The sequence below is a fragment of the Artemia sp. Qi Xiang Cuo genome, chromosome 11, assembly GCF_049724085.1.
Source record: "Artemia sp. Qi Xiang Cuo chromosome 11, ASM4972408v1, whole genome shotgun sequence".
NCBI lineage: Eukaryota > Metazoa > Arthropoda > Branchiopoda > Anostraca > Artemiidae > Artemia > Artemia sp. Qi Xiang Cuo.
Genome location: NC_142804.1, coordinates 48012125 through 48035232, shown reverse-complemented (window position 1 = coordinate 48035232; position 23108 = coordinate 48012125). Strand labels below are relative to the sequence as shown.

At 35.1% G+C, this 23108-nt stretch overlaps 1 protein-coding gene and 1 pseudogene across 1 annotated transcript in view; both read right to left on the bottom strand.

Moving 5' to 3' along the window:
- Positions 1 to 14926, bottom strand: part of LOC148947070 (uncharacterized) — a 67316-nt gene extending 52390 nt beyond the window's left edge. The window contains exons 1-5 of the mRNA XM_089096858.1: positions 14817 to 14926; positions 7319 to 7485; positions 6187 to 6510; positions 2781 to 3017; positions 1311 to 1560 (exon numbers count right to left, since the gene is read on the bottom strand). Of these exons, the coding sequence (XP_088952984.1) occupies positions 1311 to 1560; positions 2781 to 3017; positions 6187 to 6510; positions 7319 to 7485; positions 14817 to 14850 (1012 nt within the window). The 5' untranslated portion in view covers positions 14851 to 14926. The remainder of the gene's footprint in view (positions 1 to 1310; positions 1561 to 2780; positions 3018 to 6186; positions 6511 to 7318; positions 7486 to 14816) is intronic.
- A 956-nt stretch (positions 14927 to 15882) lies between these two features.
- On the bottom strand, positions 15883 to 22826 carry LOC148947069 (heat shock protein 83-like; annotated as a pseudogene).
- Between the last annotated feature and the right edge of the window lie 282 nt (positions 22827 to 23108).

Below are 23108 nucleotides of genomic sequence, written 5' to 3'. Positions count from 1 at the left end.
AAGGAATTTAATGGCTTGGCCATAGGCCAATACGGTTGGATCTGGGAGTGTTCGCCTCAGGTTGAAGTGCGTCATAAATATTTTGGCTTATCAAATCTGGGGCTGATTAAATTATGTAGTACGCAGACCTAATATTTTGCTTATTAAATCGGTGACTGACTAAATTATGATGTAGGCAGATCCAATTTTTAGGTGTATCAAAAGATTATTCAAGGGGAATGGACAGATGCTTCAAAAATATGTTTTTGGGCGAAATGTACAGATTTGACCATTTTAATGTTATAGAGAGAAAAGGGGATTACTGTCCTAAGGTTCCAGGTTATAAATTATGGTTTTTTGTGCTCAAAAAATGTGTTCTAATTCTGCTAATTTATTTTTTTTTACATATTACCGAAATCCAGTTATACTATTTTTTAAGCGCATTCTCAAAATCAAAGCCAAATAACCCCTTCTGTTGTTATATTCACCCGTTTATGCTATCCTAAACTTTGCGCCAGTAAAAAGACTCCACAATCTGTCGGTTCTTTTGCATGAAAATTTAGGCCATTTTTACAATTAGTCTCCATGTTTCGGAGGTTTTATTCTCAGAGCTATACATGGCAGAATTATATTTTAAATTTTCTTACCAGACGCACAGAGTTTCCCATATACCCCTTCATATACATATTGTACAAAAGATGATAAAAAAAGCATTCACTGTTTATACCTTCAAGGGAATGCTAGATGTCCTTCCAGATGGACATGTCTGGTTAAAAGACTTAAATAAATAAAAAAAGAGGACTAATTGCTAAAAAATTGCTAATTACTAAGTACTGCGCTTCATCCTATTATACTAATAAACAAACGAATAAAAATTATACTTTTTTCGCCAAAGTATCCGCATTATTGGCCATTTTTACAAAGATGTCCTAAAAAAGGTTAGACTTTGACAAGAAATAAGAAGGCAATTTAAATAAATTCTCAAATTGAGAAGGGAATTAAATTAACGCTGATTTGTATACAAATATGTTTTTTCGGAAGATTTTTAAAAAGAAAAGTTGCTAAAGATGCTTTACAACACTACAAGTTAGCATATTCAACTTACTGATTAAAAAATAATGATTATTTTTTTTACTTTAAGTTTAAGAAAGGCATATTCTGTCCATACTATAAACACTCAGTCCATACTACAAACCAAACACTGATCTCAGTATAAGACGAGCGAAATCCTCGATTTTCAAATTTAACCATTTATCTAACAGATAAATTCCAATAGTAGACCATAAATATTCTTGAACCAAACTAAACTATATCTCTGAACTTCCTCTTACCTCCATGACGTTGTTCGGGTGTGTGAACATAAAGAAGGGACTTGATCACTTCACCACTTCCTGATCTTCCAGAAATGGCCTTGGATGATCCAGTTGATTTGAGCTCTAGCATTACAAATGCTTTTGCCTTAAGTGCTTCCGTTGTAATAGCATATGGTCGAACTGTACGGATATCTGCAACGGCGTGACGTTGAATGATCATTTCGCCTTGTTTCCCTTCACAAGCGGTGATATGCTGCGTGGATATACGCTGAAAAACAAAACATCTCAAGAACCAGATTATAAAACAACAAAAATCAAGAGAATATAGTGAGACAGCAGGATTACAGAGCAACTTGGACTGCAAACAAGTTTTGGGCCAAAAACAGATTAACTATATCTACATTAATAAGCTAAATTATGTTTTGCTTTCATATATAGAGTTAAACTAAAACTTAAAAGACGAATATGAAATCTAAATTTTGCACTGCTGGGACACGAGACTTTTAATTGGATATTTAAATGATATTTCTTTAAAATCTGCTATTGGCGACTCTTAGAATTTGCAATTTAGTTCGTAAGCAATGAAATTAATTATGTTCAGGAACTTTTTGGTTCATAAACACTGCTAAAACAAACTCTCTTTAAGTAAACCAGCGGCTCAGCAATAAACGAAAAACCGAATAGGATTCATGAACAAAAATAGAAGAATTAGAAGGAAAAATCGAAGGGACGATCCCTTTCCGACCCATCTGAGAGTCGAATCTTAGCCATGAATTTAGAACAAAATATTTATCCTAATAATCTTGGTGGCACGCAAAAGGTGGCACCACCAAAGATCTTGAACTTCCAGGAAAAACAAACAAAAACACCTCGCTGCACCAGTAAGTCTGCCCTCTCAAACCCTTACTCAAGTAAAGTAAAGACTGAACTGCAAGGCTAAGGGCATAAGCTGTATTCAATTGAAGAGAGCGACATATTTACGAATGCAAGGGGCTTGATCTTCGCCAGCAATTCACTACTTACAGGGTTCATAAATGAACTGTCAACTTTTGTGTGTAATCTTGAACACTTTTCCAACGCAAAGATTAAAAATAATAGAAACATTTATGCTATATTAAAATGGAAAAAAAATATTATTACAAATTAGCCAAAAAAGAAATACTATTAACTGAAAAGAAAGAGGCTGGCGTCCAATAAGGTAATATTAGAAAAAAAATATTAGAGAACGAATACTAGGGTGTAGGATGGAGCATCTTCAAATAATGTACTCCGAATCTTGAGTTTTTTGGTATATTTTTAAAACTTTTCAAAAAAAGAAGAAAATTTGCAACCCTAAAACTACCGCAAGACTTTCTGGCTAAGAAAATGGCATCACTGCCTAGTGAAAATTTCTCCTGCTCAGAGCAAATGATGAATGTTATCTACATTCTAAATCTACATCTATGGAATGAGCCTGATAGAAACTAGAACATAAAACCTGATACTTACACTTTTAGCTCCACCGCAGACAGCGGAATCAACGGAGCAACGCCATCCAGCGGGAGATATACGAGCTAAAATAGTTGGACGTTTGCATTTGTCAAAATCACGGGTCTTGACAATGTGAAAAAAGTTGCTACCCTTGCAAAGCTCAGGAGATGGGATCAAATTAGGCTTAGATTTGACATTCTCTTCGGGAAGTTCGGAGATTTCATACCAAGTTTCACACTCTCCCGTGACACATTCCTAGGAAACAAGAAGAAGTTCTACACTCTAGAAGAAATATAGGCCTACATTAAATACAATGAAATCAATAGACGGTTTTACTAAAAATGTCCTTGATGCTTCTAAGACCTTAGGACCAACTATGCAGCCAGTCAACAAGTTAAATAGGTTTCTTAGAGTTTATGGCCTGCTAAGACCTTGGGGTCTTTTATGCCCCTAGTCAAGCAATTACCTAGGTTTTCTCCCTACAGTTTTGTCTCTACCGCCCTCGGGAGACTGTTAAAGCTTGGGTAGAAGAAATATATATATTAAATACGACGAAATCAATAGACACTTTCCAGGAAATGGCCTTGATGCTGCTAAGACCTTAGGACCTAATATGCCACCAGTCAAACGTTTACATAGGTTTCTTAGAGCTTTGGACCTGCTAAGAACTTGGAGCCTTTTATGCCCCTAGTCAAGCAATTCCCTAGGTTTTCTCCTTAGAGTTTTGTCTCTACCACCCTCAGCAGACTATTAAAGCTTGGGTACAACTCGGTCCCAGTGTTTTTTTTTTTTTTTTTCAATTTTTTTTCCATTTTCTTGTTAAAATACTTTTAATACTATCTACGTCACCGAGACCTTCTCAGAAAACCAAGTAATACCAAATAGCCTAATTTCTTCCTCGTTAACATCCTGAGTCATACAGTTTGTTACTTTGACGTCCTCATTTTATCCCAGTTTGTAATTTTTTAACATATTCACAGTGTTTTATGTTTTTTTCTAGTCGGTTTTTCCTGACAAGAAAAATAGGAAAAGAAAAGAAAAATATCTTCTATAGGTTCTTTTATCCTAGAAATAGTTTAAAATCCCTTTAGGGAATAAAATATTATGTGTGTATTTAGTCTTACATTGCGAAATAATAATAGCCGTCTATTAGAAACTTTTTCCAATTAATTTTTTTTACCAAAACACGATTTTCAGTGTCAACAAGCTTGTTGAAAGACCAATTATAATCAACACCAAATAATCAAAATAGCATTTTAATTAAGAACCACACAGAGTGAGAACCCAGAGTATCGATGATAAAGGCTTACAGCGCGCATTTGTCCCACGAGAACGGTTAAACGATCCAATCAAACAGCAAGAATTGACTAAAAAGTGATTCCAAGTTTGATGAGTAACGATGTTTTTCAAAGAGTTCATTGAACCCAAACTTCCCTCATGTACTTTTTGCTATCTAGAATCTTTACTAAGCAAATAATTTAAACAAAAACCAGATTCACCTTTTTAACTGGGCAGTTAATCATGTTACTTTATATCTGAATCCGTAACCCTTATACTTTGCGGCTTGCCCTTATGTCCCTTTAAAGCTATATCAAGGTATTTTGGGTCTCTACATAGTGAGGTACTACAAATAGTGACAATTGTTCCTCATATGTATAGTTGAAATTCTAATCAATAATCCCTTAGAAATTTCCACTACGAAATTTTTATATAAATCATCAGAGGCTTGTTTATATGTACTACAGTATTGTACACTGCATATACGCATATACTACAGTATAAACACTGAACGGTGTAAATATTGGAGTAAATTATTGAAGGGCCTATTAAGAGATTAAGAGCTTAGAATAATAACATGAATTTTTATTTTTTTTTATTATATTTCATCTTTTGAAAGTATTTATTGGTTGAAATCTTTCATAGTTTTGCTGCTTTCATAGAATCGTATTCATGGCCGTATCCAGGACGGAGCAACCGGCTTCACCCCCCCCCCCCAAAAAAAAAATAAGTACGAGTCTGACTCGTAAAAAATTAACATATTTACACGTAGACATATTTTTGCACACAGGCACTTTGATAATTACTAATCCCCCCCCCTAAAAAAAACAACAAAAATCCAGGATACAGTTCTGATTGGATTATATCAAAAGTTATGGTTTTAAATTTATCAAAGTAGTGGTACTCATAGAGAGAGAATTTTCGCCTAAAAGCTTAATAACTTTTGTATTTTTGGTTTGTCAAAATGTTAAGGGGTCGACACAAATCACAGACAACAAGTACATGATACAGATGCCCAATTGAGAAATTTTTTGTAAACTGATAAACTTGGTTCATATGATCGCCTGTCTTCATTTTCTTCTAAAAAAGTTTTACAGACTGAAAAATGAAAAATGATTACAATTTTTCTAGTGATTGCTTATCAGTTTTAATCCTATAGTTGTTTAGTAGATATTGTTCAATACTTTGAATCAATCCCTGTTCAATCATTTGAATATATTGATAAACATTGCAGCACTGTCTCCCAAGACAGATATTCATCATCACAATAGCTTCAAGGAACACCCAATACCTGATTTTGAACATTGCAGGACATGTCATTTGTGTATCTATATTGTACACCTTTTTTCTGTGACATAAATAAAGCATTGACTAATTTTTCTCAGTGTAAGGCCTGGAATCCATTCAATGAGGCTTCAATTACCATTCCCATAGAACCGGATTAAATAGGTGCCCTCTCTATAACCAGATTTACGGGGCCCTCTCTACATATTAAATATTTAGATAAAATATACCTGCATAGCAGGTTACGTACGTAATGTAGTTCACGTACGTAAAGTAGTTCACGTACGTAAAGTAGTTCACGTACGTAAAGTAGTTCTCGTACGTAAAGTAGTTCACGTACATAGTGCAAAATCTCTCTAATGCAGGACTATCCCGTATAATTCAATAAATTTGACATGAACTTTTACGGGTATCAGTTTTCTATATTATAAAGTATATATTATATACTAATAATCCGATTAACAAATCTCATCCAGCAATGTAAACTTAAAATAAATATATTTTTAATTATTTGAATAACGCAAGTTTTTTTGTTCATTTTGATGGTAACGTGGGGTCCTATAAAACGTGGGGCCCGATTGGGCCCAATCGCCCTTTACTCGGCCCTGATTACCCATAGCGATAAATAAAAGTTCGAATAGGGATAAATCCTTTTGTTAGACAGTGGTAATAACATTCACAAAATATACTGGATATTTCGATGACATGTATAGTGACCGTTATCAGCAGAAATATCATTGCCCTTTATCCCTATTCAAACTTTTATTTATCGTTATGGAAAGGCGGTATGGTCTTGGAAATTGATTATCCACAGACTTCCCAAATGCTGGAATATGAGGAAAATCTTATTAAAGCAACTTACCTCCATAACTGGGTACTTAATCATGCCACCTTCTTTCAACGATTCCATAGCTCCAATGCTTCCCTTCTTGCCCTTTGGTGTCTTAAGCACCAGTTGGAACTTGGATGCAATACTCTTCTTAAAGTTGATGCACCAGAGTGGATCATCTTTTCCAACACTCATCGACTCAAAATAAACTCCTTTGAAGTTGACTGTGAAAGGTTTTTCCAGACAAGAAGTGCCAAGAACAGTGACTGGGTCACCTAAGGTCATCCACTTTGTATGGTCTTCAGTTATAACTACGTTAACGTCTTCGTTGAACTTACGGGCTTGAACGTTACGAAGCTGAAAAAAAGTGACCAATAAATATGGATTCTCTTATGCAAAATGCATTGGAAAAATAAGAGCCATTTTTTGATAACTTGATTTTTTGCTAATGTCCTATTCAATAAAAAATGCACGAAAATTAAATTCAGATGTAACTACCAAAGAAGTTGCAAAAAAATAAAAAAACGAAGTGAAGTTCCTTGTTCTGTTATAGAATTTTTTGATTGTCTTCTTCTTCCAAATATAAAGTTATGTAAAAGCAAAAAAAAAGGTCAGTCTAGATTAAGCTATTCTTCAATTTCAAAATAAAACTCAAATGTGTAAGACCAATGGGAAAAACGAAAAAAAGAGAGAAATTTTCACACAAAAGGAATTTTGACAAGATAGCTTCAAAGTTTTCAACAGTCAAAAAGTTAATATGCGTAATGTCAGCAGGTTATTAAATAAAACAATTTTTGTAACGCCACTAAATGCCAGGACTACATTTAACATAATAAACAATTTCTAAACTATAAGGGGCCCCCTGACAATTTTTTACCCCCTTATAATGTTGCTGCAACAATTTAAGTACTTAAAAAAAAAAAAAAAAAACAAAGGTGATTAAACTTTCGGTAGTTTCCCAGGAAGGATCTTTTAATTTTTTTAGCATTCTTTTCTTCAAATTTTTAGTAAATTTTGATTAGCAAAGCTGAAAATTCTTGGCAAATTTTCAGAAGAACATGGTGAAGTGCATTCAAATAGGGACATACGGACTTAAGTGTCAATTTTAGAGAAATCTTTCTTTCTTCTTTTTTGAAACACATCTATATGGAAAAGAATTTTATACCTCAACAAGCAATGTTTCTTCATTTTCAGCTTCAACAACCAAATTAGCATTCAAATGTATCCCAGCGTACTGATCATCGATTTCGGGAATGGCGGCTTTTAACCATCCATTGTATTCATAAATATAACTTTTTCCAGGAGACCAAACACAAGATTGTCCGAGATAAGCTAAAAAAAGGAAATAATTGTTATATGAAAACATTAGGTAAAACAAGAATACGACATTGTACGTAAAGAAACTAAAGATTCGCAATGAACCCCAACTATTATTAATTATGCATGCATCCTAAGATGTAGGGAAAAAATTATCTCGAAATAAGTAAAAAGACTAGAATCATTTTGTGTTAGTTGTCGCAGTTTGGTAAGTGGCTAGCTTTTTGAATTGAGTTTTTTGATTTTTAATGTTTTTAGTTCTGTTAATTTTAATTTTTTCTCCTGTTAACTTTTTCCGCGTTTCTGGGTTGTTTTTAATTCTTTCAATTTGGGCTTTTGTTTCATTTTGTTTTCCACGTTGTTTGTTTTTGTCTCCAAGGTCGTACCCAGGATTTTTTTTTGTCGGAGGGGGTTTTACAAAAAAATGGGGGGGGGGGGAGAGTTAAACAAAAAAAACTAAAAAAACGCATATAGAATTTGTTTATGTCCATTTTTGTTACGTATTTACGAGTCAGACAAACATTTCCGGGCGTTCAAACCCCCTAAGCCCCCCCCCCTTGGATACGGCCTTGTTTGTCTCTATTTTCATCTGGCTTGTATCGTTGCGTTTTCGCTCAGAAAGTGTGAACATTTCTCTTCGAGACTTTCTCTTAAAACACTGAAGAAAGGGAGCGAATGTCCTCCGGGAACACGCTTTTTGTTTCATCCAGCATTTTCGTTCGCCTTATAAACCTAATTCTCGTTCTTCTTCTCTTTTTTTTTACTCTTTGCGAATTTCAATTTCTTCTTCCCAATTTCATTTCTTCTGCATGTATAATATAGAGACATAATACAAATGTTGGTTATCTGTTTATAATTAACTACAATTGATTTGAGACCACACCCTAAGAGTAAGAGGCGCTTCCGCCGTTCTGCCAAACATTGTTAGCAGCAATTTCTATGACCTAACGTATTTCCATGAGCCTCTAGAAAATTATAACTAATAATATTCATTAATTCACTGCTTGAGCTTGAATTTAATTCAGTGACTTAATTTGGAATAAGGATTAAGTTTGAAATAAATTTCAGTAAATTAAATTGCGTGAAGGAGGGTGCTATGTGAAATAAAATGAAATTTGGTGCGATCCACGGTGATAGATTGTAAGCGTTTATGAACTGTTTTTTTTGGATATAAGATCACCGAGGAGAACATCTTCCGTAAGCAGAGATTTTATCTGGTAATAGTTTTACTCAGGCGAAGGCGTGGTATTGTTTTGGGGTAGCCCCCTTGCATTTCCTTAGCGCATAGTACCAAGTCAATATTTATATGTTATTATTATTAATTGATAAATGGCTGCCGTGACTTCTGTAAAGTTGTACAAGACAGGGTGCAAAGTTTGCAAAGAGAGCCTCAGCCTCGCAACCAGAGGAACAGTTATTTCCAACACATCTGCTGGGGGTTGTGGTCGCCTCTGCCATAACTGCTGTGAAATTCTTCAGAGCATTGAGAAATACTATATAATAATATATCAGTGCTCAAGCTGCTTGAAGATATTGGCTAATACTCCTTCGTCCCCGCAGATCCGACCTCCTTCACAGACTTGCTGAGTCATCAGTGTAAAGTTTTTTTCAATCACTGTCTACAGTCAAGACTTTCGTCCGCCACCTGTATATCTTCGTGTACAAACTTATCTTCTTATGATCATCTTGATCAAGCTAGAAGCCTCCTAACATCTCTAGTGAACCCCACGCATAAACTCCTTGCATGTCGCGGCCCCTCTGCTAAGCAAAGCCTGTCACAGGATATTTTAGACATCCTTATTTCTGAAGATGCAATCCCTCGCTTGCCAAATCTGAAATTCGTTATGACTGCAAGTGATGCGATACCTGCGATAGATACGGATCAAAATGTTCACTTTAGCCGTGCCATTCAAACCTGGGACCGGCATCTTTTTAGCATAATTGATAAACTTGATTACGTCACAAGTAAGGTAGCAGAGACTCCTGCTTTGGTGAAAGAGTGTTGTGACGGAGTACAGAGCGATGTTTTGAGCTGTATAAATAAAGAAAAACTCAATGATAAATCCGGGCCTCCGCTGAATAACGAGTCAGAAACAGTGGGTCTTGTAGTAGATTCTCCACCACAAGATTGTGATGATCCCTTAAAGCGTGAAGCTTTTCTGAAATCGTTGGATGGAGCTGATGGTATAGTGCGGATTTCACTTTCTAAGGACTCAGGATCCCAGCAGCAGAAATGGGTCATTCATACGAAAAGACAAAACGCCGAAAACTTGAAAGCCTGTTTGAATGAAAAGGTCGGTAAAACTGAGGTTCGCAAATCGAGAATTGTCGGTTTATTATCACGAGTGGACTTCCCGATCAACCCAGAGAGTTTGTGTGCTTCTAACCATGGTATCGAAGAGATACAGTGCATCGGTGTTTCGAAATCATATCGTGTATACTTCCGTTCGGTGACGGCCAAGTCTCATTATTTGCGTCATGGGATTCACATTGGCTACGAACATTTCCGGCTTACTGATTATAAGTTTTTACCGCGAATGTGCTACAAATGCGGGTCGCTACAGCATATATCGTCAGGCTGCTCTAGCGTGGAACGTTGTCTCAAGTGCCTTGGTAGTGGACACTCTCATTCCAGGAACAACCCTTGCCAGAATGAACCTTGGTGCTTCCATTGTGGATCTCATGAGCATACTGGATTTAGCTTTTGCTGCAAACAGTTAACCGAAAAAGTTGTAAAGAATAAAAAATGATTAGTGCAAAGACTATATCTCTGAATCTGAATGGTTTTGGTGATAAACAACATGTATTGCAGTCTATGCTGCGCGATCTGGATATTTTGTGTCTGCAAGAGCATCATCTTCTCGACCACTCTACTAGTCTTCTTTCGAACCTGTCGCAGCAGTTTAAGTGTTTTTTATCTCCAGCTACACCTACAGGTGGACGCCCATCAGGAGGCGTTTGCATTTTTATTCGAGAGAATATTCCAGTTTCAGTGTTTGCCGTTAATCGTTATTTTGTTGCTGTTCGAATCCCAGGGATTATTGTTTTTTTGTGCTATTTACCAACAAATTATCATACTATTGAGTTGGATTTTGATTTCAATTTTGTATGTTCAGAATTATCGCGATGTGTGGCGAAAGTTCCATCAGATTTCCAGTGGCTAATTTGCGGGGATTTTAACTGCAACATTGCTATCTCTGATGTCCGCTCCTTCGCTCTGTTATCTTTGTTTTCGGTTTTTACTATAGTTTCAAAAGATGCGGATTTTACGTATGTCCATAATTCTGGTTCTTGCTCTAATCTTGACCATGTGCTGGTCTCAAATGCAGCGTTATTACCACAGCCTGTTCATGTTGGGTTGGATATGCCTATTAGTGACCATTTTTACCTTTCTTTTCATTTAAATATTAAAATTTCATCTTTTAAAATTATCCATCGTTCTAGTCAAATTGTAAATAAAATGATCTGGGATCGGGAAAAAATTTGCAAGTATCATGAAGAATCAGATGCAGTTTTAGCTAAAATAATTGTAAATTATTCTAAGGATGTTGATCAAATTGATATAGATCTATTTTACCTTGAAATTGTTCATAGTTTAAAAGTCGGGGCTAATAAAGCATTTATAACTGATTCTTTCCGTCGTGGATCTCGTGTTTTAGGTTGGAACCTTAACCCGATTTTAAAGCAAAGCCAAAAGAATGCTTCTCAAGCTTGTTACCTTTGGAATTGCGCGGGAAAACCGCGATCTGGACCATTTTATGATGGTATGAAATTAACTAAACGCGTTGTTCGGGTTGAGTTGCGTTTGCATAATGAAATTATAAAAGATGAAATTGGTTCAAGGATTACTAGTGATAAGAATGAGCTTTGGAGTTTGGTCAATTATAGACGTCGTAATAATAATTGTTCACCAGATTCTAATAGTTCTCTGAAACTAGATGATTGGATAACTCATTATAATCAAGTTTTTTCATCCGGTGATGCGGCAGTTGAATCACGGCTTGACTCTTTATTATCGGAAGAAATTTCAAAGCCCCGCCCAAATAGTAAAATATCTGTTTCTGTTGATGATGTAACGGTAGCAATTAAAGCTCTAAAAAGTAAGCATTCTTTTGATCATGATGGTATACATTCAAACCATATAAAATGGGCATCCCCCAAAGCGATCCTTCTCCTCGCTACTCTTTTTACTACTATTCTTTCTTCTGGAGTTCTTCCAACTAGCTTTTCTCCTGCTACCACTTCACCCCTTTCAAAAAAAGGAGGGAATACGAACCGATGTTCTGATTACAGGCCGATTACTGCTTCGTGCCAGATTAGCAAAGTTTTTGAGTTAGTTTTATTAAAGTATTTGGAGTCTTGTAACCAAGGCCTGAATCAAATTGGGTTCCGTAAGGTTCTAAGCATGGATGTTGCTCATACCCTCCTTTCAAGAATAATATCCTTTTGTAAGCAATGGGATAGAGTTTATACACTTGCGTTAGATTTTGCGGCGGCGTATGATTCAATTATCCATTCTTGGGCTATGACTGCGCTTCTGAAAAATAATGTCCCACTACCAGTAGTTTTGGTTTTAAAAAAGTGGTATGGCTCCTCTTGTATTCGTATTAAGTGGAAGAATCAGTTTAGTGATTATAATGTTAAGTTATGTAGGGGGCTGAGGCGAGGAAGCATTATTTCTCCTTTGATTTTCAATATTACTGTTTCGGGGCTGTTTGATCAAATTAAGTTGACTTTTATTTATGGTAAAGGTTATGTTCTGTCGTGGATTGCTTACGCAGATGATTTACTCCTTTTGAGTCGATCACTTCAGTCACTTCAACAAAATTTAGATTTTTTAGCAAAGGTTTTTAGCGAGCATGGACTTCGTTTTTACCCTGAAAAGTGTCAGTTTTTAATTCTTGGTCCTAAGGCTAATGATGTCGTTAATTAAGAAATTTCTGTCCTTATTTATGATAGTATTTTAAAACATTTGGAATCTTTTTTATATCTTGGTGTACCTTATGGACCAACTTTAGCTCTATGCCGTGCTTCTGTTTCCAAAGCAGTTAAAAGTAAAATAGCGTCTAGTTTCGGGGCTGTAATTTGTCTTCGTGATTTTCGTCCTCGGAAATCACTGGCTCGTGGATATAATACAGTCACTTTGCCTCAGATTTTAATTTTTTCTTAGCTTCTACCGTTTTTTAGAATTAGTAATATTGCGCATGTAAAAACCAAATTTTTCAATTTTGCTAAGTTACTTTGCCGCTTTTATAAATATGAATAAAATACTTTTTTAATGAATGCATATAAAATAAAAAACCCTGTTGATGTTTTGGAGAAAAAGCAAAAGAATTTTTTATCCAAATTAATTGTTTTTTCTCATAATTTATATAGAGCTGCGCACGAAGCTTAATTTATTTTATTTGATTTAATTTTTGAATGAAGTGTTAATTTGTGAACTGTTAATTTATTATCTATTGCATGAAGTGTTAATTTGTGTCGTAATTTTGATTGAAGGCCTTTGCGTATTTGTTGTTATATAGTTTAAGATAATTTTATGGCCTGTTGATTAGCGGTTATTATTTTTATTTATTTCTTTTTTTACTCTTCGTATTCGGAGGAAATAAAAAGTTTGAATTGAATTGAACTTTACTAATAATTGTTACTAGTAGCAGTAAAAATTATTAATTTCTCCAACACGAAGCGCAACTGAAGAAATGAAACGTTACTGAAGAAAACTGTTGGAGGTTTTTACGCACGAGATAAGCATAAAAGTAAAAGTTGTGAATTTTTTTATTTAGGAAATAACCGAAAGTAATTTTCCTATTATGTAGTTTTTTTTTCACTTGTGTGCTTATTTTGGAAATTGAATGCTTTTTCAAATGCCTTTATTTTTTTACGCTTAAGTGCTTTATTTAACTTTAAGAGCCATTCATGTGTTCACGCTGTTTGCTGGCAACAATGTTTTGTTACTCAATATTTGTTCTCACAAACCTAAAAAAATTGCTTCTAACCATTTACCATATTCCAGCTCAATAACTCCTTACGAATTAAATACTATTAGCCTCCATTGATTCCGCAATTTAATTTTATAATTCATTTCTATAATTTGATATTTAATATATAGCTTATTTCATCTTTAACTCATAAGATAAATCACCACCACAGATAAACTTTATGCACAAAACCTTACAAAAATATCTTCTATCAATGAAAAATGAACTTATCTTTCATTATTTACAGTAAGTTGTACAGTTTATCCTAAGGATTGAAACATTATTGATGATGCTGATAAAATAGTGAGGCTCGTCTTAACTAATCTGCAAGCGATGTTTTTCTAGTTCAGGTTATATAAATGGCATACCCCATAAAACAGCTCGAACCTCTGTACTCAAGGACAAAATCAAGAAAAAACCCATATAATTTATAAATCTTGGCTTTTTTTTATCGACAAAAGCAACTAATTTGTGGCTCAGACATTAGCTAGTTGACTTATATTTCAACATAGAAAGCACCCAGAAAATTTCACGCAACAGGTACAGCTATCGCATAGGATAAACGACTACTGTGGCTAAAGAAGGTTTAAAGCTATAGACTACTCTACCGCTTTGCCGCACCCAGGATTTTTTTTCGGAGGGGGTTTTACTAAAAAAAATTTCGGGGGGGGGGGTTAAACAAAAAAAACCTCAAAAAATGCTTAGAAAATTTGTTTATTTCCATTTTTGTTACGTTTTTACGAGTCAGACAAACATTTTTTTTTTGGGGGGGGGGGGGTTGAAAACCCCCTAGCCCCCCCCCTTCTGGGTACGTCCTTACTCTACCGTGTATATATTTTTAAGTACAAATTATTTTTGTACTTTAAAACCATTTAATGTTTACCTTAAAGAGAACATATATTTCCCAAATTCCAGTTTATGGAGCGGCAGTTTTTATTTTTGCCTGGAACGATGCGAATACTGGAGCAAGCACTGGTCACAGTTGTCAAGCAGGACCCCAGAACTAAGTATTCTCTCTAGATAGAGGCTTGAACTGAAGAACAATCCAGATTTGCTTCATTTCCAGGTAATTAGGATGATATTGTCCAGTCGATAGGTCCATAGCCGTAATAAGGATATTTTTTACGGTTTTTTTTATTAGCCCGCAAACTATGCCCCTTGCCACTCTCCAAAATAACGACTCAAATATTTAAGTGACTTTGCCTGATAATAATGAATAAATCATAATTTAGGCTACAAGGGAACTTGAGGGCAACATAAATAGCTGCAAACCCAAGCTTTCTTAGGAGCGTTAGGCTAAAGTGTATTCATATAAGACCGTCATCTATTTTTTGTTATAGAGTCAAATGAGTAAAAAAAGGGACTTACCTAGGGTGAGAAGCCCTAATATTGTCCACTTCATGGTGGCTGTTTACCCTTCTGAACACGGTAAGGGTTCCCTGAGATCTAACTACCTGTTGCAGATGGTTCGCAGAATTTAAAGAGAAAAAATGCAAACTTTCCGTCAGCGAAATTAGTGCCAGAATTAGCACACCGGAAAGAAAGGTCATCTTTAGTGACACAGGCAGAAAAAAACTACAAATATATTGCAAAACATTTCAACAACTTTGTAAGAATGTCTAAACTTGACAAAATTGTTCACACTGTACAAAAATTTCAGCAAGAACTGTCAAAATTTAGGCAGGTGTGTCATTTCAAGGGAGACGGAGAAGGGGGGCCACCGGATTTCAATGGGCTCAAAGTATTCAATCAAACACGAAATAAGGGATTTTAGGTCAGTATTTCCTAATGTCTATGCTGGGGAGGGGGTCTCAGTTTGGGAGGGGGTCTCTATTTTCAGTGATGAATTCCCCTCCCTCATCCCTTTCCCGCAAGTATGTGTACTGACACAAGAGACAAATTCAGTAAGATTATTTTCTTTCCAATTTCTCCGAAAAGTAAATACTTTCGAAGATTTGCGTTTTAAAGCATTCCTGTTTTCGAAAACTTTCTCTATTACACTACGCAATTTAAATCAAGTAATAACACGTGCTTTCTAAATTTTAACTATTTTATAGTTTATGAATATTATTCATAAAACTATAAAATTAAAATCATAGGATCGTCAATTACATTTAAATGCATATTTTACAGTACAATTAAAAAAAAACTCAGGAATTAAAATTACACCCAAAGTAAGGGTATCAATGAAGACAAGTAAGTGAAATTGACAAGTGGCAGCCTTAGAATTTTAAATAATTGACCGGGTGAACCGTGTGGTACAGGGTTTCAGCCGTAAATATGATACGTAATCAGGGAGAATATCACGGAGAGCAGCGTACGACGGACATTTGAAGCCAAATTTCGTCGTCCGGTCATATCTTCTCTCGCTATTTCTAGCAAACGTTTTAATTAAGAGATCTTCAAACTTGTCAATTAAGTACGTGTAAAGCTATTAATCAACCTCCTTCATTCTTGTCATATCAGGCGTATCACCTTCAAGCGTGGGCATGGGCTCTTCTGGTAAGGTAGCTGCTTCATCTTCATCAATCCCCAGACCGAGTTTCACCATCATATAAATTCTACAAGCAAGGACTTGAGGGTCTTCTAAAAAGAAGCCTGAAGAAATTAGAGATATCTTAAAACGATGCTCGATCAAGTCTTTAACAGGTCCGTGTACGATCCGGGTTGATCTCAAAATGTTTCTTAGCAGCTATGCATACTATTGTAGACGTGTAACGGAGGACCTGATCCTTCATGATACGTCCTATATATTATATATACATAATATAAAATTCAGTTTTCTGTTATCTTTAATTATCTGCTTGAATTCGTTTGCAAGATAAATTTTAAAATACACAATATAGCCCAAATTTGTTTTTAAACTATTATATTTTCATCATAATTTTTTTTTTATTTCGTTAGCATTAATCAAACTTCACTTCTCGAGTGTTTTTTATATAATAGACAAGTACCAATAATTACTTTGACTTTAAAACCTTTTTTTACAGATCCATGTAAAATCAGTAGACCCCCCTTCCAAAATATAGTCAAATTCAAGATTTATTTTTAACTTATAATTTAGTTTCAACATTCCTTGATTGAGCTCCCCCTTCCCTAGGAAAATTTTCTGAATTTTCCTATTGCCAACAAAATTACAAAGTTTCTCTTTTCACACTCAATCAATTTTAAAGCCATGTTGTTTCTATGCTCTTCTATCAAGTCAATATATCTCTTGTTTCTTAATACGAGTGGTCCTTTAAGCGCTAACGAAGCCAACGGTGATTTTAGAGTATAAATAAAAGTCAATGTAAAACTAGTCAGAAATCGAAAGGACGAATTTAGAAGATTATTCCTTTTTAAATCCAAATGTATTAGTTAGACTAAGGATTGTTAATTGATTCGTGTTTCATATTGTGCTGTTAAAGCTAAACGATTGTAAAAGGGAAAGCAGGTTTGTTTTCTAAGTTTGATTTGGCATTTTTGTATTTGAAAGTTGGTGTTTTCAATGAACTTTTATTTCCTTTGAACGTAATTGAACGTTTATTGAACATAATTGAACGTTATAATTGAACGTTTATGAACATATAATTATTGCCTTTCTGGATTCCTGCATACAAGTTTAACCAACACTGAACTTTTCTCCCATTGTTATTTTTTGCCTCCACGTTGAAAGCATTCCACCTAAGACTCTTATAGCTCATTTTAAAAATTGGCACTGTTGGAACAACTACATGTATAATTATGGGGAAAATTGTAAAAGTAAGTGGAATTAAAGTGACAAATCCGCCATCAGTTGTTGATAAAACTAGATGCTTTAGCGCAATAATTGTCGATTTGTTGGCAAGTCCATGGACATAGTCATAACTGAGAATGAGGATCTGAGTGCTATCTCCGTTGAATTTATCGGTATCTCCCCAAAAAGCCCTTAATTCTGTATCCACCAATGATTGTCACATAAGTTATAAAGCGAGTTGTTTTTTTTTAACTTGATTAGCATTATTAATTATTTCATATGTTTTTTTTGCTATTGCACAAAAGCACATATGCAATTTTAAAAATATGTAGATTCTTTGGTTTTCAGACAATTTGGGATTCTGAAAGTTTTAGGGTAGATTGGCTTATTGAACTAGGCTGGTTTGAAAAAAAGTATACTCGTACATACACAAAATGTAATAATTTTTACCCTTTTGATAGAAGTGGATCATTTATCTTCAGCCCACAGTAAAAAAAAAAAAAAAAAAAAAAAAAAAAAAAAATTCGAAATCATAATTAAAAATTAATATCCAAACACGATTTCTATTCGAGGTTTTACAATTAGCTTTACAATTTAGTTTGGTAACACAAGACGGCACTGATTATTTTGCTTTTCTCTTGGAGGTTGCAATTTCTTTTTCCCTTTTCCATCTTAAGCTATGGTCCCTTTAATATTAAATAAAAAAAAAGTTTTTCAAACTAAAAGTAAGGGACATCACTAAAACTCAAAACTATCGGGAATTATTCCGTATATGAGGCGTTTTCCCCCCTCGTCAATACCTTGCTTTTCACGCTAAAGTTTTTAGCACTTTAAAAAAATCTTCCCATTCTAATTAAACGACCCTTGTGTGTCAGGAGTCATTCTTCAAAAATTGGGACAAACAGTCAAACTTTAGCGTAAAGAGCAAGGTATCGAGGAAGGGGCGACCCCTTCATATACGGAATAATTTATTTTCGTTTTGAGTTCTAATGCTGCTCCTTACTTTCAGTTGAATTTTTTTTTTATTTCTGATCGTTTTTCAAATTGTTCTGGTAAATCTAGCTCAGCCTCTACGAAAAATTCCCTCCTCTCACGAGAAACTCCTCCGTGGAAAGTTCCTCCCACAAAAATACACACACACCCCTGAAAATTCCTTCTGGACAATTCCATTCTCGCTGAAAATCCTCCTCTCCGTAAAATTTCTTGCAGACGATTCAGCCTGAAAAATCATCCTTTGCATACTTTCATTGGATGACTTTAAGCTCAAATCATTTTTCCGATCACTCTGGAAATCCCCTTCCATGGAAATTTGTCCCCAGAAATCAAAACGCGCTGAAAATCTCCCTCGGAAAATTCCCCAAGAACATCTCCCTATACAAAATTCAGTTTGCAAAGAGAAAGTAAGACAAACAAAAAGAATTTTGTATAGTTCTGTCAAATCCCCCTAGTGTAAGATTTCCCCTGGAAAGTTCACCTCCGGGAATTTCCCTCCCCATGGAAAATTATTCCCATGGAATCCCACCCCAATCACAAAATATTCCCCCTCTCCGAAAAATATCTTTATACTTCCCGATAACAAATACTATACGCAAACAAAGGGCAGATTTTATAACTGAAAGAGCTATCCCCAGTGGCTGTGGGAGGTCATGTTATTTCCAATGGCTTAGTTTTGGTACCTTCCAACTATGCTGAACAAAATAGCTATCTCCAAATTTTGATCGAATGATTCTGGGAAAAAAGGGACGTGGGAGGAGGTCTAGTTGCCCTCCAATCTTTTTGGTCATTTAAAAAGAGCACTAGAAGTTTTAAATTCCGTTGAGATAGGCCCTCTCCCGATGTTCTAGAACCATGGGTTCGATACGATCACCCCTGGAAAAAACAACAAATAAACACGCATTCGTGATCTTACTTTTGACAAAAAAATAAAAAATTCCATATTTTTGAAGATAGGAACATGAAACCTCTACAGGAGGGTTCGCTGATACGCTGAATATGATGGTGCGATTTTCAAGAAAATTCTTTAGCTTATATGAGGTGTTTCCCCTCTTTTTCGAAAATCGAGTAAATTTTCTCAGGCTTGTAGCCTTAACGGGTAAGACTAAGCTTAATCAATCTTATATTTGGCATCAGTATAATAAGCCGATTCTTTGGTATATCTATTCATATCAAAATACCGTTTTTTAGAGGTTCGGTTACCATTGAGCCGTGTCGCTCCTTACTTACAGCTCGTTACCACGAACTGTTCGATTGTGTCTGGTACATGGCAATATAGATACTAAAATCCATGTATTCGGGTCTAAAAAATACCCCTGTTTTTTGATTGGTAAAAATTTTGCTTACTAAATTTCCCAATCGATTATTCCATACCTACGATTCGGTCTTTCGATAATAAAATAACAGAATAACTTATTAATCTACACGTTCGACATTATTTCACCTTCAAACGTTGAAGGTGAAATTATATCAAATAATTAGTTTTATGATACAGTAAAATCAACCAAATAAAATAAAATTACTTAAAAATTTGAAGCTGTTATCGACCGATTATTGTTTTTTTTCAACCAAATAATGTTAAATAGAAAACATTTTATAGAATAATAAGCTTGAGATTATTAGATACAAAAACAACTGTCCAGGCTACAAAAATGTCGAATTAATAAAAAGCTGGAAACCTTTTCATTTTGATGAAATCAGCAAATTATATTTAAGATCACACGGAACTGTCGTGGCAACATTAACCAAACAATGTTTACATAACCCTTCTGACCCTTGACTAAGGTGTCTGTTGTCATGCCATGATATAAAGAACAAACTTTCTTTTCAGTCTGACAGAATAACAAAATTTGAAGATTTTGCCAGAGAAGTTACAAATTACGATTAAACGCTGTTAAAAATTCAGAAGTCAATGCAAGCTTCACCCCGTGGGCCTCAAGCCCTGCCATTCTATTCTTAATACATTTACTGAAAAGTACTTTCCCAAGGGGCTGCGTACCATTATTAGAAGGTGCTCATAACTTTTGCCTCCTATAATTTTTGACCCTACCTCTCAGCCTCTAGTGATAAGGAGGCAAGCTAGTGAATAGTCGCTTTTACTTTACCGTGATGGCACATGAGTCGACAAAAGAAGAATTTGGGAGGAACGACTATTTAACGATCCACGAAAAAGATTATTTGACGATGTTTGCATAACTTGGAGATTTATTCGCAGGCACCAAGGACTGGGCTCGTGTGGAAGACTGCTTCTAGATGCAGTTGAACAATGAAGGAGTTTGGGGTTGTACCGCAGATCCTATTAAGACTTTCTAAGAAGGAGAGAGAGAGAGAGAGGGGGGTTAATGCCTAAATTAGCGGGAGTAGTTTAGCTTATAACTCATAGTCAAACTCAATGGCCCATTCCAAAGAGTAGATTTAAAACGAAATAACGTTTGAAACACGGATAAAAGGTTCATCACATCTATTTTGTTCCCCCTTTCCTCGAGGAGAAAGAGAGAAACAGAAATGACCTTTACCAGGAAAAACTTGCATGGGGAGTCAATTTCAAGGTCAATGTACGACCTTGAACCTCAGCAGTTTGAACAACTGAAAAATCATTTCTTAACATCTACTTTTTTTTACATTTCAGATCCATACCACAAATTACTTTATTGCTATACGCTTTCAGGCTGATTGTCAGCCAATGGTCATAGTATATAAAGGATGGGCTAACTCAAATGGCATTTTCTAATTTAGAGTCTTTACAGTTAATTTAAAAGTAAGATTTATGAAGTGTAAATTCTTACGAGTAGTTCGACGTTCATAGAATTTAAGATGACAATGTACAAGGAACAATCGCAAACTGTTCATAAAGATTTCGGAATTAAAATATAAAAATTGGGCGACACAATTTTAGGAAAACAGTTAGACAAGGACTGTATCAGAACTTCCTTAGTAGCAAATCTTACTCAATTCTAAGGGAAGTAGATTAGGTACCAAAGCATGAATTAAGAGGATGTGAAATGAAGGTTACGAATAAATTGTTGAGAATCTGGAGGATAAACATGGAAGAGGAATCTTCAATTGCAAAGAGTACGGATTGTCATACATCCACTTAATTTCTTAATATATCAATTCAATATCTTACTATTGGTGATTCACCAGGGACCACCTTGAATATATAGCCAATGGTTCTTCCACCAGATTAATACAGTCTTATGATCAATATTCCATTCACAGCTCGTTGGTTTGAAACCATCATCAAAGAATATATAAAGTGGAAAAGATCAGAATCCAAGATAAGAAAAATAAGCCGAAAGGGTTTTAATGTTACCTAACAAACTAGCTACTACGGGCATTTGTGTTTTTAATGAAGGTGAACCAAACAATACGTTAAAACGAATTGTAAGTAATGGGAAACTCGTACTATGGGCAACCAAAACTCCAAAAAAGGAGTTTTAGTTACAATATACACATGAAAAGAATCAGCTTTTTATGATAAGTCCGAATAAATATAAATTCATTTGGATTATGAAACCTAATCGTTGTTATGGTTGTACCTAACAATGTGGTGTTTTCTGTCATTTTGTGGCACAAAATTACAAGTTGGCTCAAAGAGTGCCGAAAAGCCATCAAATAAAATTCAGAGACAACTATTCGACTTACAATCGAAAAACATACATTTAGGTTTCAAGTTTCAGAGGAAGTAATGCCGTGTGGTGGCTCTCCTAAAGATGCATGAAGTCCCTACAAAATAAACGGTTGATATTGAAATCTATCTTAAGCTTCATTAGCATAGTTGAATCATTTCAGGTGTATAATTGCACATAAGCAATTAGAGAGGAGGATCGGTGGATCTTTGGTAAGGTAGGGACAGCGTGCTTTAATCCTCAGAAATGCGTTTTTTAGCCCAAATTTCCTAACTCTCCATGAGCTTTCAGATAAACATAGACGAAGGTCTGGGAGGGGGGGGATTTTATAATCCCCCTTGAATACCTTTAATATTTTGAACTAAGCCTGTGATGTGGACGCTGCGGGGTTCTAGCGTAAACGACGCGTCAACTTCTGAAAAAAAAATTTACCAGCAGGAATTCTAGGAAAGTGTATGATTTACTAGTCGCATTAAAATAAATTTAACCACCGTATCCTAGCTAGCGTTTATAATGCATTTGCTGTACCACATTTACTCCCCCTTGCACCATTTTGGTTTCTTCTTAGTGCTTCAGATATTAAGGATATACAGAAGTGTTTTTATAAGTATAGCTCCCTATAAGTAATAAGTTACATCTCCCTATCCTCGCAGTGCGGAGTTGCTAGTCCCGCATCCGGGGTGCAGAAAAGAAATGAGAGATATCGGAAGCAGATTATTGGTAAAATTATCATTGAAGTTGTCCTTCAATGATCCTGTGTTTATCTTAGTGTAAGATTGCCCTTATTTGTATTTTTTCTGTCAGAACTTCTTTGTTGTAGTTTTGTATGTATTTGTTAGAAGTTATTCGTTTCTTTTTCCTTTTGTTTCTTTATTACTCCATCAGTATTGTATTTTTACATTTATGATGGACAATAAACTTGCACATACATACATACACGTACATACTAGCACTTCTCTTATTGCAAACAATCTTTTTCTGAGTAACATAAAAGATTTCATTCATATACTCAGCGGCGCGAAAGGTGTAAAGGTGGACCATTATGAGCGCCGCCAGAAGATTTCCCAAGAGAGGGCGCTTAAGCGCTTCAAAGAGCTTCGTTTTTACCAAGATTTAAATGGAAATATTTCTTGATTATAATTCGTATACATTGTTTCAAGTCTTTTGCCCCCCCCCTCACCGGCATCTATGAGATAATAATATCCCTATAAATAGATTTGTTCGAAGGACTCACCTTGAAAACCGTTTAAATGATGAAGCTATAATTGATTTTAATTGAACCTATAACATATAATAATTGAACCTATAACATATAATAATTGA